This window comes from Apodemus sylvaticus, chromosome 22, assembly GCF_947179515.1.
Source record: "Apodemus sylvaticus chromosome 22, mApoSyl1.1, whole genome shotgun sequence".
NCBI classification, from domain to species: Eukaryota; Metazoa; Chordata; class Mammalia; order Rodentia; family Muridae; genus Apodemus; species Apodemus sylvaticus.
In genome coordinates this window covers 36,817,173-36,830,573 of record NC_067493.1, presented here as the reverse complement: position 1 = coordinate 36,830,573, position 13,401 = coordinate 36,817,173, and the positions used below count along the sequence as shown (strand labels likewise).

The 13,401-nt window shown below is 46.1% G+C and overlaps 1 protein-coding gene across 2 annotated transcripts in view; it reads right to left on the bottom strand.

Annotated features, from left to right (window-relative positions):
• Auts2 (activator of transcription and developmental regulator AUTS2) overlaps positions 1–5,373 on the bottom strand; it is a 1,104,996-nt gene extending 1,099,623 nt beyond the window's left edge. For both annotated transcript variants that reach the window (XM_052168633.1, XM_052168634.1), the window contains exon 1: positions 4,925–5,373. In XM_052168633.1, coding sequence (XP_052024593.1) covers positions 4,925–5,233 — 309 coding nt within the window. In that variant the 5' untranslated portion in view covers positions 5,234–5,373. The remainder of the gene's footprint in view (positions 1–4,924) is intronic.
• Between the last annotated feature and the right edge of the window lie 8,028 nt (positions 5,374–13,401).

Below are 13,401 nucleotides of genomic sequence, written 5' to 3'. Positions count from 1 at the left end.
ATTATTTCTTCAGAAAGCTCTCCCATTTTTCACTCCTATCTTATCTACTAATCACTACATCCTTCTAGGGCCCATCTTTTCTAGGAGAACTTCTCAAGGGCTGGGGATGTAATTCAGTTAATAGGTTGCTTTCTTAGCACTTACACAAAGCTCCAACACAGTCAAAATAGGGGATGAGGTTGGCATCTATTTTCCCAACACTCAGAAGGTGGAAAGAGGAAGATCACAAGTTCATGGTCATCCTCCATTACACAGTAAGTTTGAATCCAGCCTAAAGTATATGAGGCCATGTCTCAAAACCATGCAATACCTTATCTCACTCTTTCCTCTCCAAAAGTCTACTTACGTTAACATGACTCAAGTGCCTGTTTCAAAATCGTTTTTTGCAGGTATTAGATTTAACTTATCAACCATATTGCATCTTTCCAGTCGTTATAGACATTTTAGGCTTCTCGTCTCCTAGTGCCTTGTACATACTAAGCACTGCATAAATGTCTGCTGAGTGGCATGAGGCACATGATAAACTTAGAAAGTGAAATCTCAAAACTAAATTACTAGCACATGCTAGACCTAAGAGAGAAATGTGTCAGATTCCATATAAAGGACTTAATAGACCACTGAAACGTGGGTGAATCCTGAAACAGAATCAGGAAGCAATGATCACAGGAAAGCCTGTATTTGATCCTCTACACACAAAATTAAGTCTTCCCTTTTTTTTCTTTCCCCAGAACACTACCCCACCAACAGACTTGTCTGACAAGTCTACCAGTGTCATCTTTCTTTCCCTGTGGTCAGCTGTATAAAAAGAAACATCCAAGTTACAAAAGAAGGAGAATAGGAGAAATAACTGATTCACAAAGTCAAATTTTCAGCCAGGATATGATTCGTGGCTTCCTAATAGAAATCTAAAGAATTCTAAAAAAGCACCTTAGCTGATACACCAGTAAGTACATCCTGTTAGTATCAGAGGGCCAACATTTCCACTTATACTGTGATTACTAGAATCCACTTTGTTTGGGTTTGTTGTTGTTTTGTTAAAAAAAAAAAAAAAAAAAAAAAAAAAAAAAAAAAAAGAATGCCAAGTGGGATAGCATGTGCCCAAAAGCCCAGCACTCTGGAGGCTGGAGCAGGATTTTACTGAATGTGCAGGGCTAGCCTATGCTACAGATCAAGACCCTATCCACTACCCTCCCCCCCAAAAAAAACTAAAACAAACAACACATTTAGAGCTACTTGCCCTCATCCTAACATCCAAAGAATACGCAAACACGAAATACTGTTTCTAAATGGCACTTGTGCTTCTCAACTGTGTAATGAGAACACCCCGTTCAACTTTAGCCTCCTCACCTACCCTCTTATCTTCTATCATGAGACGCTTTGTAATCACATACTTGAACTTCAGGGCACAATTACTCAAGACAAGTGTCCCTGAAGAATATGCAACTACCTCAGCCAGTTTCACTGCTTATAACATGTGGGAGATGCCAAACTGCCCTCTGAGCTTCCCATCTTCTTAAATAAAAACCTAACAATTGTAAAGAATAAGCATCAAATTGCAGGCTGCCATTATACTTAATACTTTTAGTCGAGGATCTGTAAAACCAAAGCTGGCCTGGAAGTATTTATATCAGACTATTCCATTATCACTTAGGAGCTTCTGGAAAAAAGGAAAAAAGGAAAAAAGGAAGGAAGGAAGGAAGGAAGGAAGGAAGGAAGGAAGGGGCAGCCACCAAGAAGTCTCTAAGGACAAAATCTTAAGAGTCAGTTCGTATATTCACAACCTAAGTATGTGATCCCTAAGTCTGCCAGAAATGGCTCTAAACTGGTGTAATTTATAAGCCTCTGTCCAAGCCAATACCTATGGATTCTTGATGATTCGTGGCAGAAGTTATTTTCATTTACAAGCACAAGTATGTATTTAGGGTAACTCTTGGTATCTGTGGTAATTCTCAACATATACATGTTCTTAACACACATTTCTATCCAAGTTCATAGTTGAATTGCCTGCTCCACCTAAGTCTTCACATGTCTTGGTGACAGTTCAGTAAATCTTTCAAATTTAGCATAGTGAACATCAGAGACTCTAACAGTCACTGCTTAGGTTCCGACCATCCAACATGGACAGAGTGTGTTAACAGCCAATATATTTACATTTTTGCTCACCACCACTACCCCCACCACCACCAAAAAAAAAAAAAAAAAAAGCTAAACATGATTATTTTTATCTTCCAATACATGGTTTTTAACAGGTTTGTTACAGGTTTTCTAAAAAGTCTGAACTTTCTAAAAATATGACCAGATAGGATATATAATACTAGTGAACTGTTAATTTACTGAGGAAAGATAATGGTACTGTGTGAATTTATAAAGTCATCTAAATCATTTACATATACTTCAGAGGTTAATACAGAAATATTTAGAGATGTCATCACAGCAGATCTGAAAGGTGAGAGGGAACTCAATGAACTATAGAAGTAACAAGATATGAATTGTAAGTTGTTGACTCTGGGGGTGTTGAGTGCATTGGAGTTTACTGTTCCATCTACGTTCTCATACAAAAATTTTTTTAAAAAGTTATACCCTTCATACCAATGCACCAGTACATCGGTGATACTGTGGTGGACATAAAAGTATCATAGCATTCAACTAACCAAATCATCCTCAGATTTTAAATCTAGAAAAGTCGCTGAGAAGTAAATTGCATCACAGAAAGGTACATCTTGGACTCGACCTTCTTTAAAAATTATAAATTTAAGGCTTAAAACAAGACTGAACCAAGCACATTTTCAAGCAAAAGATAAAGTCAAACAGCCACTTAAACACAATACAAACCAAGTGCTATATTTACTTCCATCTCCACCTGGCCTTCAACAATGATAATGAGAAGACACAGATCCCCCTCTTGCTGACTAAGTGGGGCCACCCAGCAGGGCATGGCAACTACCCAGAGCCCAGAACCACTTGTAAGCAGCTTTTTCAAGTCTTTCCTTCAACCATAGGCAGCCATGCTGAGCCAAATCCCAGGCAGCATTCTCTCGCAGGATACATGATGCCACTCCAATGCCCATTTTAAAGCCAGAAAGAGGTCACCTGCAGTTCCCACCCACCTTTGTAAAGTTAAGAAACATAGTTATAAGCATCCTGACTGGTGACACTCAACACTTGGAGCCGAGAGCACCAACTCTAAAACCGATGATGAACCCAAGTACTAGCATCAAAATCTCTGATCACCACCAATGCCAGTATCATCAGTCTCCCTTCTTTCCTCCCCAACGAGTAGCTACTGGCCACCAGCCACCACCATCACCCCCATCCAAAGCACTTTACAGAAATGAACAAATCTGACAGACAGGAAGACGGCCTTTTTAAAAAAACACTTAAACTTCAAATCCACACACAGATATAGAACCAACAACCTAAACCTGCACAGTCAGTGCATGTGAGGCTTAAGCTCTCGTTAACAAAGCACGCTTTGGCACCTCTGAAACAATACCACAATATCAGCAAAGATAAATAAATAAATAAAGGGAAGGGAAAAGTTTCCTCACACCATTATGTCAGGTGCCATGAAAGGCTACAATCCAGCTGTATTTTGGTTTTGTGCTGGATCAACTTAGGAGAACCTCAGAACCTCCTGTGTGTGGCTGTGTGCATTGAGGGTGGGGAAAAGAGAGTAGAGAAGGAAAGAGAGCAGTTAAATGTATACAAACCAATGACCAATCCTAGCACCAGATCAGATCTGCCCAGGCAAAACTACTTTTCTGTGACCCCTGGAATGCCTCCCTCCAGCTCCTTCCATCCAACAAATACACAAACACAAACACACACACACACACACACACACACACACACACACACCAGGAGCCTCTTAGCAGGCAGGAAAATGTGCATGTGAAAAAAAAAAAAAACAAGGCTGCCTGCAGGTGCCTAAGGAATAAAGAGAGACCCACAAACACATACACAAAGCCAATCACTGGGGGTGGGGGCATATACAAAAAGGAAAAGAGGGACAATTGGTGACAAGTCCTTCAGCAGCCAGCTAGGATTTTATTCTTGCCTCCTCCCAGCCCTCCCTGTGTACCTTCTTCTGTCCTTCAACTAAATTGCTCATGTACACACACACACACACACACACACACACACCAGCACACCCCACACGCAAATGTATGTGTGTGGATGATACTGTCATTAACCCTTTCTGCAATACAGCCCCATGCAGAATATAGAAATAGAAAGATATTCCATCCTTTCCTCTTCTCCCCTCCTCCTTCTTTTCTCCCAACAAGGAGAAAACGCCCCCTTCCCCAGCTTCACCAAAAAAAGGGGGAGGGGGCATAGAAAAGCCACAAAACCCTAGCAGCCTCTGGTCCCCAAGACATCCAGAAAAGGCATATACTAGACAGACTAACAGTAACACACACACACACACACACAGGCATGGGAACATATGGCTCTGTAGAAAGCACACAGAGAACAGTCCACAGGCGCCCCAAACCCAAGCAAAGACTTCCACCAGCCAAGAAGCCATGATTGGGGAGGGAGAAGAGGAGGAAAGGAGTGGGGGCAGAGCCATCCGTGGAGAAGGGGGGCGCATTGTTGTGATGCCTGAACCCCTTTCTTTCCACCCATCTGCTGTGGAGGGAGGTGGGGGTGCAGGAAGGGGGCGCAAGGGAAAGGCAAGCTGGACAAGAACGAAACCAGTAGAAGACCAGACCAGGCATACCGCTCCGTGATTCCCTCCTTGCTGCCTATCTGCCCCCGGCTCCCCCTACATACAACCCCACACCCAACAATAAGACCTCGGCAGAGACAGACAGCTTCGAGTGCGGCGGGGGAGGCAAGAAAACCGGGGTGCAGCCGAGTGGGGGGTGTCATGCATAAAAGGAAACCATGGGGGGAACAGAAAAGGGGGTCCCCCCCTTACCTCCAGCGCTTCAAAAGTAACAAAGCTAGTCATGGCAAATCCATCAATGATGTCCTCTTCGGCTGAGGTGGACTCTCTGCGCTTCCTCCGCGGGGGTCTGGGCCGGGACGGGGCGGAGGATGGGGGCTTTCCATTGTCTTCCTTGTCGGAGCCCGACGATGAAGCCAGCGAGGGAGCCCGGGTCCGGCCGGTTCCTATACCACCCGCCGCACCGGTTCCTAACCCGGCCCGGGAGCGTCTCTCCCGGTCTCGCTGTGATCGCGACCTCCGCTTTTTCCGGAGTCCATGTCCCCGCGTCGGGCCATCCATGGTTCTTTTAACCGCGCCGGGGATCTTCCCCGTTCGCCTACCCGCGCGCCACAGGCTCGGGCCGCGGCCACACACACACACACACACACACACCCCAAGAAGAAAAATAAAATTGACACCGAGCCCCCCCCCTCCTCCTGCACGGGCTTTTCCCTCCAGCCGCGAGGAAGGGCGCGGGGGAGAAGGCGGCTGGGAGGAATAAAAAGAAGAAGAAGAAGAAGCCGAAGAAGAACAAGAAGGGAGGGCAGGGGGAAAAAGAGAAAGAAAAAAAGGGGGAAGGGGCGGGGAGACGGGGAGGGAGGGACGGGGAAGCGAGAGGGCGAAGTGTGGGGCTCCCCTCTGCACCGAGGGTCGGAGATGCCTGCGAACAGCGCCGAGCAAAGTAATGGCTGAACACACAGGTCTCCTTTACAGAGGAAAGGGGGAAAAAAATAACTCACCAAGCAGGCAATAAATCAGAATAGCGGAATGCTTTGATCAAGAGACTGGGGAAGCCCTCCCCGCGGCCATGCTCTCTCCCCACCACTGAAATCGCCTTGCTTCTCGCTTTCTCTAGAGACACCCCCCCCCCAAAAAAAAAAAGCCCGAGGTCCGAAAAGGTCACGGCGAAGTGAGGGGTGGGTGGCAATGAACTTCACCCGCCCCCTCGTGCAGGAAAACACCCCACCACCTCCGCCTCTCTTCGCACACTCGTCTCGCAGAAAAACTCACTCCCGGGCTCCCAGTCTTTTTTTTAAGAAATGTATCGGGGGAAGCCAGGGCTGGAGGGCGAGCCGAGAGGGGCGAGACCCCCCAGAGAGGGGAGCATAACCACGCAGTCACAAACGGAGACAGAGGTTGCCCGAGGAAAGGAGGCAGGGAAGGAGGAGGACGCTGGAGCAGTTGTGGGATTTTTTCCCCCTCTTTTTTTTTTTTTCGGTCTTCGAGGGGGGGGAGGAGGAGAAAAAGATGAAAGAAGAGAAGAATCGCAAAGCCTGGCGCGTGCCACCGACCCCCTCCTCACAGACACATGCACGCACGCACACACACAAATTGTAGATCTGCACCCCCCCAGCCCCAGTTCCAGAGGTCACCCTTCCTCCAAAAAAAAAAAAATGATAAAGGGGGAGGGGGTGAGTCAGTCAATGAGGAAAGCAAAGAGCAGTCTCTCCAACCCGAGATACACCGGTGTGGTGCCGCCGCCGCCTCCTCTTCTTCTTCTTCGCGTCGCCCCGCCTGAGGAAGAAGCGCTGCGAGATGCCGCTCGCTCGCTCGCTCGCTCTCAGCTAACGCTGCCTCAGCCGCCGCCGCCGGAGCCCGGAGCCCGAGGGTGCACGGCGTGTCCCCGGGCGGCTGCAGCCAGAGCCCGGGCACGGCCTCATCCTCCGCCCGCCTCGCTCACACAGCGCCCGCTCCTCCCCCTCCGGCCGGCCCACCGCCGCCGCCGCCCGCCTCGGCCCAGCCCCGCGCCCGCCCGCTTGCCGTCTCCCTCGCTCTCTCTCTCTCTCTCTCTCTCTCTTTCTCTCTCTCTCTCTCTCTCTCTCTCTCTCTCCCTCTCCCTCTCTCGCACGCGCGCTCGAGCTCGCTGGCCGGCGAGCGCTCTGGAAGACCGCCCTCTTCGCGCCTCGCTCTGCGCGCGCTCCCGAGGACCGCCCTCCTGGCTCTCCACGCGCTCCCGAGAGCTACCCCCTCCCCACGCGCCTCTCTCGGCGCGCTCCCGAGGGCCGCCCCCTTCCCCCTGCGCGGGCTCCCGAGAATCTCTCACGCCTCGTTCTCTCCCCACAACACCACCCCCCGCCCGGGACCACGGGGCGCGCTCCCGAGGGCCGCCCCTTCCACTCATGCACCACTAGCTGCGCGCTCCCGAGAAAAGCCCCTCCCCCCCTCGCGCCTCTCTCTCCCTCTCTCTCCTCTCCCACGCGCGTTCCCGTCCCCCCTCCTCCCGCGCGCCTCGGGCCCGGCTGGATCACGTGACCCGCCCCCCTCCCCTAGTTGTAGAGTGTGTGGAAAGCAAAAAGGCTGAGGGGCTGGCCACCGCTCCACGAGCCCAGGGCATGCGCGCTGGGGCGGCCGGGCCTGCGCACTTGGGGGCGGAAAGGGTCTCCAGAGGCTGTGGGGTAGGCTGGAGGGGTCGGTCACCGGCCGGTGCGGAGTTGAAGTTCGAGGGCGTGGAGGCTGCCCCAGCATCCCGCCAAACGCACGGAAGAGTCGCGCGCGCACGCGTACCAGGCACCTTTCTCCGGACACTTGCTCCCCTGAGTGCCTTATCGCCTCCACTCCTGAAGCTCTTGCTGGTTCAACTACTCTGAAGTACCTCTTAGGTGGTTTTGCACGCGCGCACGCGCGCGCATGGTGCCAAAATAAAAAGAAATTAAATTAAAAGTGCGTGCAACGCGAGGAGGTGCATAGCAGGGACCCAAAGAGGATGCATTTGGGGGGACAAGAAGGGTGGTCTAGTGCTGCATCCAGACGCACCATGGCAGCCAACAGGCAAGAGCTGGAAACTTTCCCCCGTGCCCTGCATGGTAGAACACAGAATGCCAGAGTGCCCCTGAACCCAGGTAACCCCCGGCCTGCACTTTTGGTCTCCCTGTGGGAGACACTTTGAAGAGGCGCTAGCCGCTTCGGAGCAGCCAGACACCGGGAACTTGAACCTGGAGCAAGGGACTGAGTAGCTGGGGCTGTCCCAGTCTGAGGACAGTGTAGACTCCAAGCCGCCATCCCCCCCCTCACTGCAGACTTCACTTACTGCTCAGCAGCAGGAGGATGGAGCAGAGGTGGCCTCCCTACGTTTTCCAGCACGATGAAACGGATGCTTATAAAAAGTTGTATTAAAGAGCTCACTACAGCCCGGAATCGATCAACCAAAGCGACCAGCCTCTCTGGATAAAATAGCAGTGCGTTTTTTTCAAGGCACTTGGAATTGATCTATACTCACCGACAATCTTCTTCTCTCAGCAATCTCTTAGTCGCTTCGCTTTCTGTCCAAGCACATAAACACCGTGGCACATCACCCCTCACCCCTAGCAACGCACACTTGGCATGAAGGAAAAGAAAACAAACTGACATTAATTGCTCGCAATGAGCCAGGCACCGTGTTACAACGCTTTGTACGCGATTTCTACTGTTCTGAATCCCAGTCTGCACATAACAGAACTAGAAGGTCAGAAGCAGTGGAAGAGAAGAAAACGAACATTTCTCAAATGGGTGGACGGATGGAAATACATTTTCCCCCTTGCATTCAACAGAGATTAGGGAAATACAGTGGCACCTCAAACAGAGAAGTGCTCGAATCTTATTTTCTGGCAAATGACACTTCCAGATTCAGTGGTTGGTTTCTCAATACTTTGTTCTTAAGTCACACTCCAGCTTTCCTGTTTCAAGAACCCAGGTCTGTGAAGCATATGGGTAGTGGGAGACACTGAGACAAAAGACATCAAGTGGAGTGTGAATAAGACAGGCTTTATGTCTGTCCAGGAGAACAAACCATTTAACCTTAGGCAAGACTTTCAAATGACTAATTTTCTCATCTTGTAAATCAAAGAAGTTCAATTAAATGTTCAAAAAGTTCCCTTTCAAGCCTCTCAAGGCCTTCTTGAAAACATAGCATTAAAAAAAAAAAAAAGTACATCCTGTGTTTTTCCCCCATTGAGAATGGTGTTGTGTTATAGGGAGCAGAGTGGCACCTTCCAAAATTTACTTCTCCCTACTGACTGTTGCTGTCCCAGGAGCAGTCACTGAAGTTCAGACTTCTGTACTGCATCTCCCTATGTTAACTACTAGGGTGCTGTTCCCTGCAGTGACTGGAACCCACGCTGAGGCTATCAGGCAAATTCCTCAAAATAGAGGCAGGTTCCTTGTCATTCACAGCAAGGGACTTGGGCTCATTTTCAGGGTTCATTTCTAGGATATTCTAATTTTCTTTTTTGCTCCTGTGATTAAAAAACAAAACAAAAAACTCTCTAAATGAAAACATTTTGAGGAGCAAAGAGTTTATTTGGCTGGTACTTCCAGGTCACATTCTGTCACCGAGGGAAGTCAGGACAGGAACCTGGCAGAGACCATGGAAGAATGCTGCTTGGTGTCTCAGTCTCTGGCACACTCTTCCCTCTTCTAGCTTTGTTACACAACCCGGGATCACCTGCTCAGGGACGGCACCACCTACAGAGGCCTGGCCCTCCCACATCAATCAACAAGCCAATTCCCCAACAAACTTGGCAAAAGACCAGTGATCTGGGCAATCCCCAAACTGAGACTCTCTCGGTGACTCTGGGCTGTGTCAAGTTGACAGATGAAGCAAACTGGGACAGATGCAAAAACTGTCTTCGATAAGGACAAGATTCTAGGAAGCCAGGAAGTAATGCTGCAAGTAGAGTCACTTTTCACAAACTTTGGAGACTGGGTTGGGAAAAGTGTGAAATTGTCAAATATAATAAGAGGCATTATATTGGTGACTTTTCAGACAGCCCTTGGCAGTCATGTCTTTAAAGAGTAATGTCTAGTTGGGGGGGAAAGTGGATCATAATATACTGTATCCAAGAACCTTGCCTCTGGCAAGAGTAATTTGCAAACGTATTTTGGGATAATGTTTAAATGATTTTTTTTTCAGGGTCCAAATGTAGTGCTCACTAGAATTGGTAATGGCTTTTGGGGTCAGAATTTCATCATATTCTTCCATCGGAGAATTAAAATTATTTATGGGTTATATTGCTCTTATTTGTCTCTAAATCTCCATCTCATCTGTTCTGATCACTAATGAATGATTAATAATACTACATAATAAGCTAAGCAATTACTGTGCATGGCACTGTTCCAAGGGTATTAAAATAATATCTCAATTAATTCTCAGAAGTTTTATTTTTTGTGTATGAGTCTATATATGAGTGTGCGTGGGGGCAGAGTACACACACACATACACACACACCACACACCACACATACATATTCAGGTGTGTACCTTCCCAAATGCATGGAAACTTCAGAGGAGAATGTCAGATATCCTGTCACTCTCTATCTTCTTTGAAACAGATTCTCTCACTGAATGTGGAGTTAGGCTGACAACCAACAAATCGTAGCAATCCTCCTTTCCCGTCCTCAACATGGTTGAGATTAAAGGTGGGCATGACTGACTGTATTTTGATATTTCAATAGAAGCTTGAGATTTGGGGTTCTCCTGATTGCACAGTGAGTGCCCTGCAATTAACAGAACCATCTCTCCAGCCTAATTTCTGCACATTTTAAGAGAGACTTCACTACAGGCAGTAGTGTCACAGGCCTTTAATCTGCAGATCAGGCTGGCCTTGAACTCAGAGATCTGTCTACCTCTGCTGAATAAGTTTCAGGACAGCCAGGACTACACACAGAGAAACCCTGTGTGGAAGAAACAAAAAGAAAGAAAGAAAGAAAGAAAGAAAGAAAGAAAGAAAGAAAGAAAGAAAGAAAGAAAGAAAGAAAGAAAGAAAGAAAGAAAGACAGAAAGAAAGAAAGAAAGAAAGAAAGAAAGAAAGAAAGAAAGAAAGAAAGAAAGAAAGAAAGAAAGAAAGAAAGGTTTCACAGTGCGGTATTTATTTTGCATAGAGTAAACTGGGGCTTCTTGTTCAACATCTGATTCACTCTAAAGCATATCACAGAACAGAACAGAGAGTATGAAGAGATTCTGTCAGACTGTATTCAAGAGAAATGTATACAAATCAGCATGCATGCATACCAGTATGCTTTCCCTACCCTCTGTGGATCTGCTGAAAGAATCTTGAATGTTATCTTAGTTGGGGTTTCCATTGCTCTGATAAACACCCCGACCCAAAGTAACTTGGAAAGAAAAGGGTTTATTTTATCTTACAGCTTATAGTCCATCACCCAGGGTAATCAGTGCAGGCCTACCTTGTGGCTTCCTCAGCCTACCTACTTAGAGCACTCAGGATCACTAGCCCAGGAATAGCACTGCCTCTACAGCAATGGGCTCTACCACATCCATCATCACAGGGTTACCCACAGGCCATTCTAGTGGGGGTATTTTTCTCAATGGAAGTTCTCTCTTCCAAAATGGCTCTAGCATGTGTCAAGTTGACAAAAAGTAAGTCAGCACAAATGGAAAGATCATGAAGAGGAAAGGTAAGAATGATTTCACAGAGAAAATTTCCATAGGTTTCTCTGGTTCCAATCCAAGGAGTCTGAATTTCAGTAAAAATTCTTGGGGTTGGAGAGATAGTTTAGCTGTTTAAAGTACATTACTCTTACAGAAGACCTGGATTTGATTCCAAGCACCTACATGGTAGCTCACAAACATCTGTAACTCCAATTCTTGAGGATTCAATGCCCTTTCTACCCTTCTCTGCCAACAGGTACATACACAGTGTGCATACATATAGACATGTAGGGATATAATAAATAAAATAAGCAAATCTCTTAAAAGAAAAACAATGAAGTTTCTGTTTTGGTTCCTGTCTTGAGACAGGGTATCATATAGCCCAGGCTAGCCTCAAACTTTTTATGTAGCTGAGGACAACCTTGAATCTCTAATCATATGCCTCCTGAGTACTAGGACTATACATATTCTAACATATCCAGTTTTTTATGGATTGCTGGAAATGGAACCCAGTTCTTATAGCATACTAGGCAATCACTCTGTGGGCTAAGCTTCTTCCCAACTAAGAGAATATATTATATGATATATTATATATTATATATTATATATTATATATTATATATTATATTATATTATATCTCAACCACTTTCCTAATCTCTGAATGTTCCACTCACAAATACTATGCTTGGTACCAGGTTTTCTATATGACTAAATTTTTATAATCCTCTACCCTGCACTCTGTTCTCTGCCAACATGGCAATTATTAGCACATCACTCTTGATGTTACATCCCAGTATATAATATTTGAATTTAATTTATTAGGAGAATTGATTTTTAACTCAAGGCAGCGAAGGTTTATGTTTTGCTCGTTTATAACTCTCGGTTACTCTGTGTGCATGTCTGCACAGAGACCAGACACACAACCGAGATGTTTAATGATCTATCCCTATGCCGTCTCCAAATGAGAAAATAAAGAAACTAACACATTTAGCTTCTCTTCTTTAACCCTCCTAAGTTGTTTTTAATAATAGCTCTTCCTGGGAGAAGTGATAACTTGTCTTAACTGACAGGCAGACCATCAGCAATAACATTGTTGTAAGTTTGCCCTAATTATCACCTGCTGTGGTTTTTTTTTTTTTTTCCTATACACATTTGGAAGTTGTTTTTCAAACTGCAGTTTTAATGTTGGGGGCAGGGGGGCGGGGGAAAAGCCCATGAGGGGTTGTATAGTACAATTTGTTAAGCATTCTTTCTATTTCCATGATATGGTAAGATAAACTTTCATCATCTCTGCAAGGGGTCTCCAGTGAGTGACACAGCCATCAACCCGTATTCCTCATGCTCTGCTGTAGGAAGTCAAGGAGAGAGAGATGCTTGTTGCTGACCAGAAGATGCTTTCATAATAGGGTGGTTAGTTGCAGCAAATTTAATAAGCTTCACACATACACACACACAAACACACATACACATACACACACACATACATACACACACACACACACACACACACACACACCATGCATCCACAAAACAAACAAACAAAACCACAAAATCTTCCTAGCCAGTATTTTTAACCTTTCTCGGGGCATTATTTATATTCCAAGTCTTACTTGACATGCTCAGGTGGAAAAATTAATGGGTAGTTCCAAAATATTTTTGATGATTCCTTGAAGCTATCAGTGAGGTCCAATATTTATATGTGATCAGGAATCTGCAAATCAATATTCTATTTGAGTCAGTATATGACTCCTAAGAAGTTGTTTTTGTCTTAGTTTAGTTATGTATATGTATGCCTGAGTACACATGTGCAGGTGAGCGAAGGCACCAGATATCCTATAGCTGGACTTAACAGGCTGTTGTGAACTGCTTGACATGAGTACTAGAAAACTAATGTGATTCCTCCGCAAGAACAGCAAGTAACTCTTAACCGCTGAACCATCTCTCCAGCCCTGTGATTTTTTTCCTTTTCCTTGAAGAGAAGTATAACTGTAAACCCAATTCAGATCAGACAGCATCCTGGTTGAGGGAAGTGTGCACACTTTGGAAATATTTAACAAATAGAATAAGGGCTCCGGATGTAACAGCATGGTAAACTACATGTTTG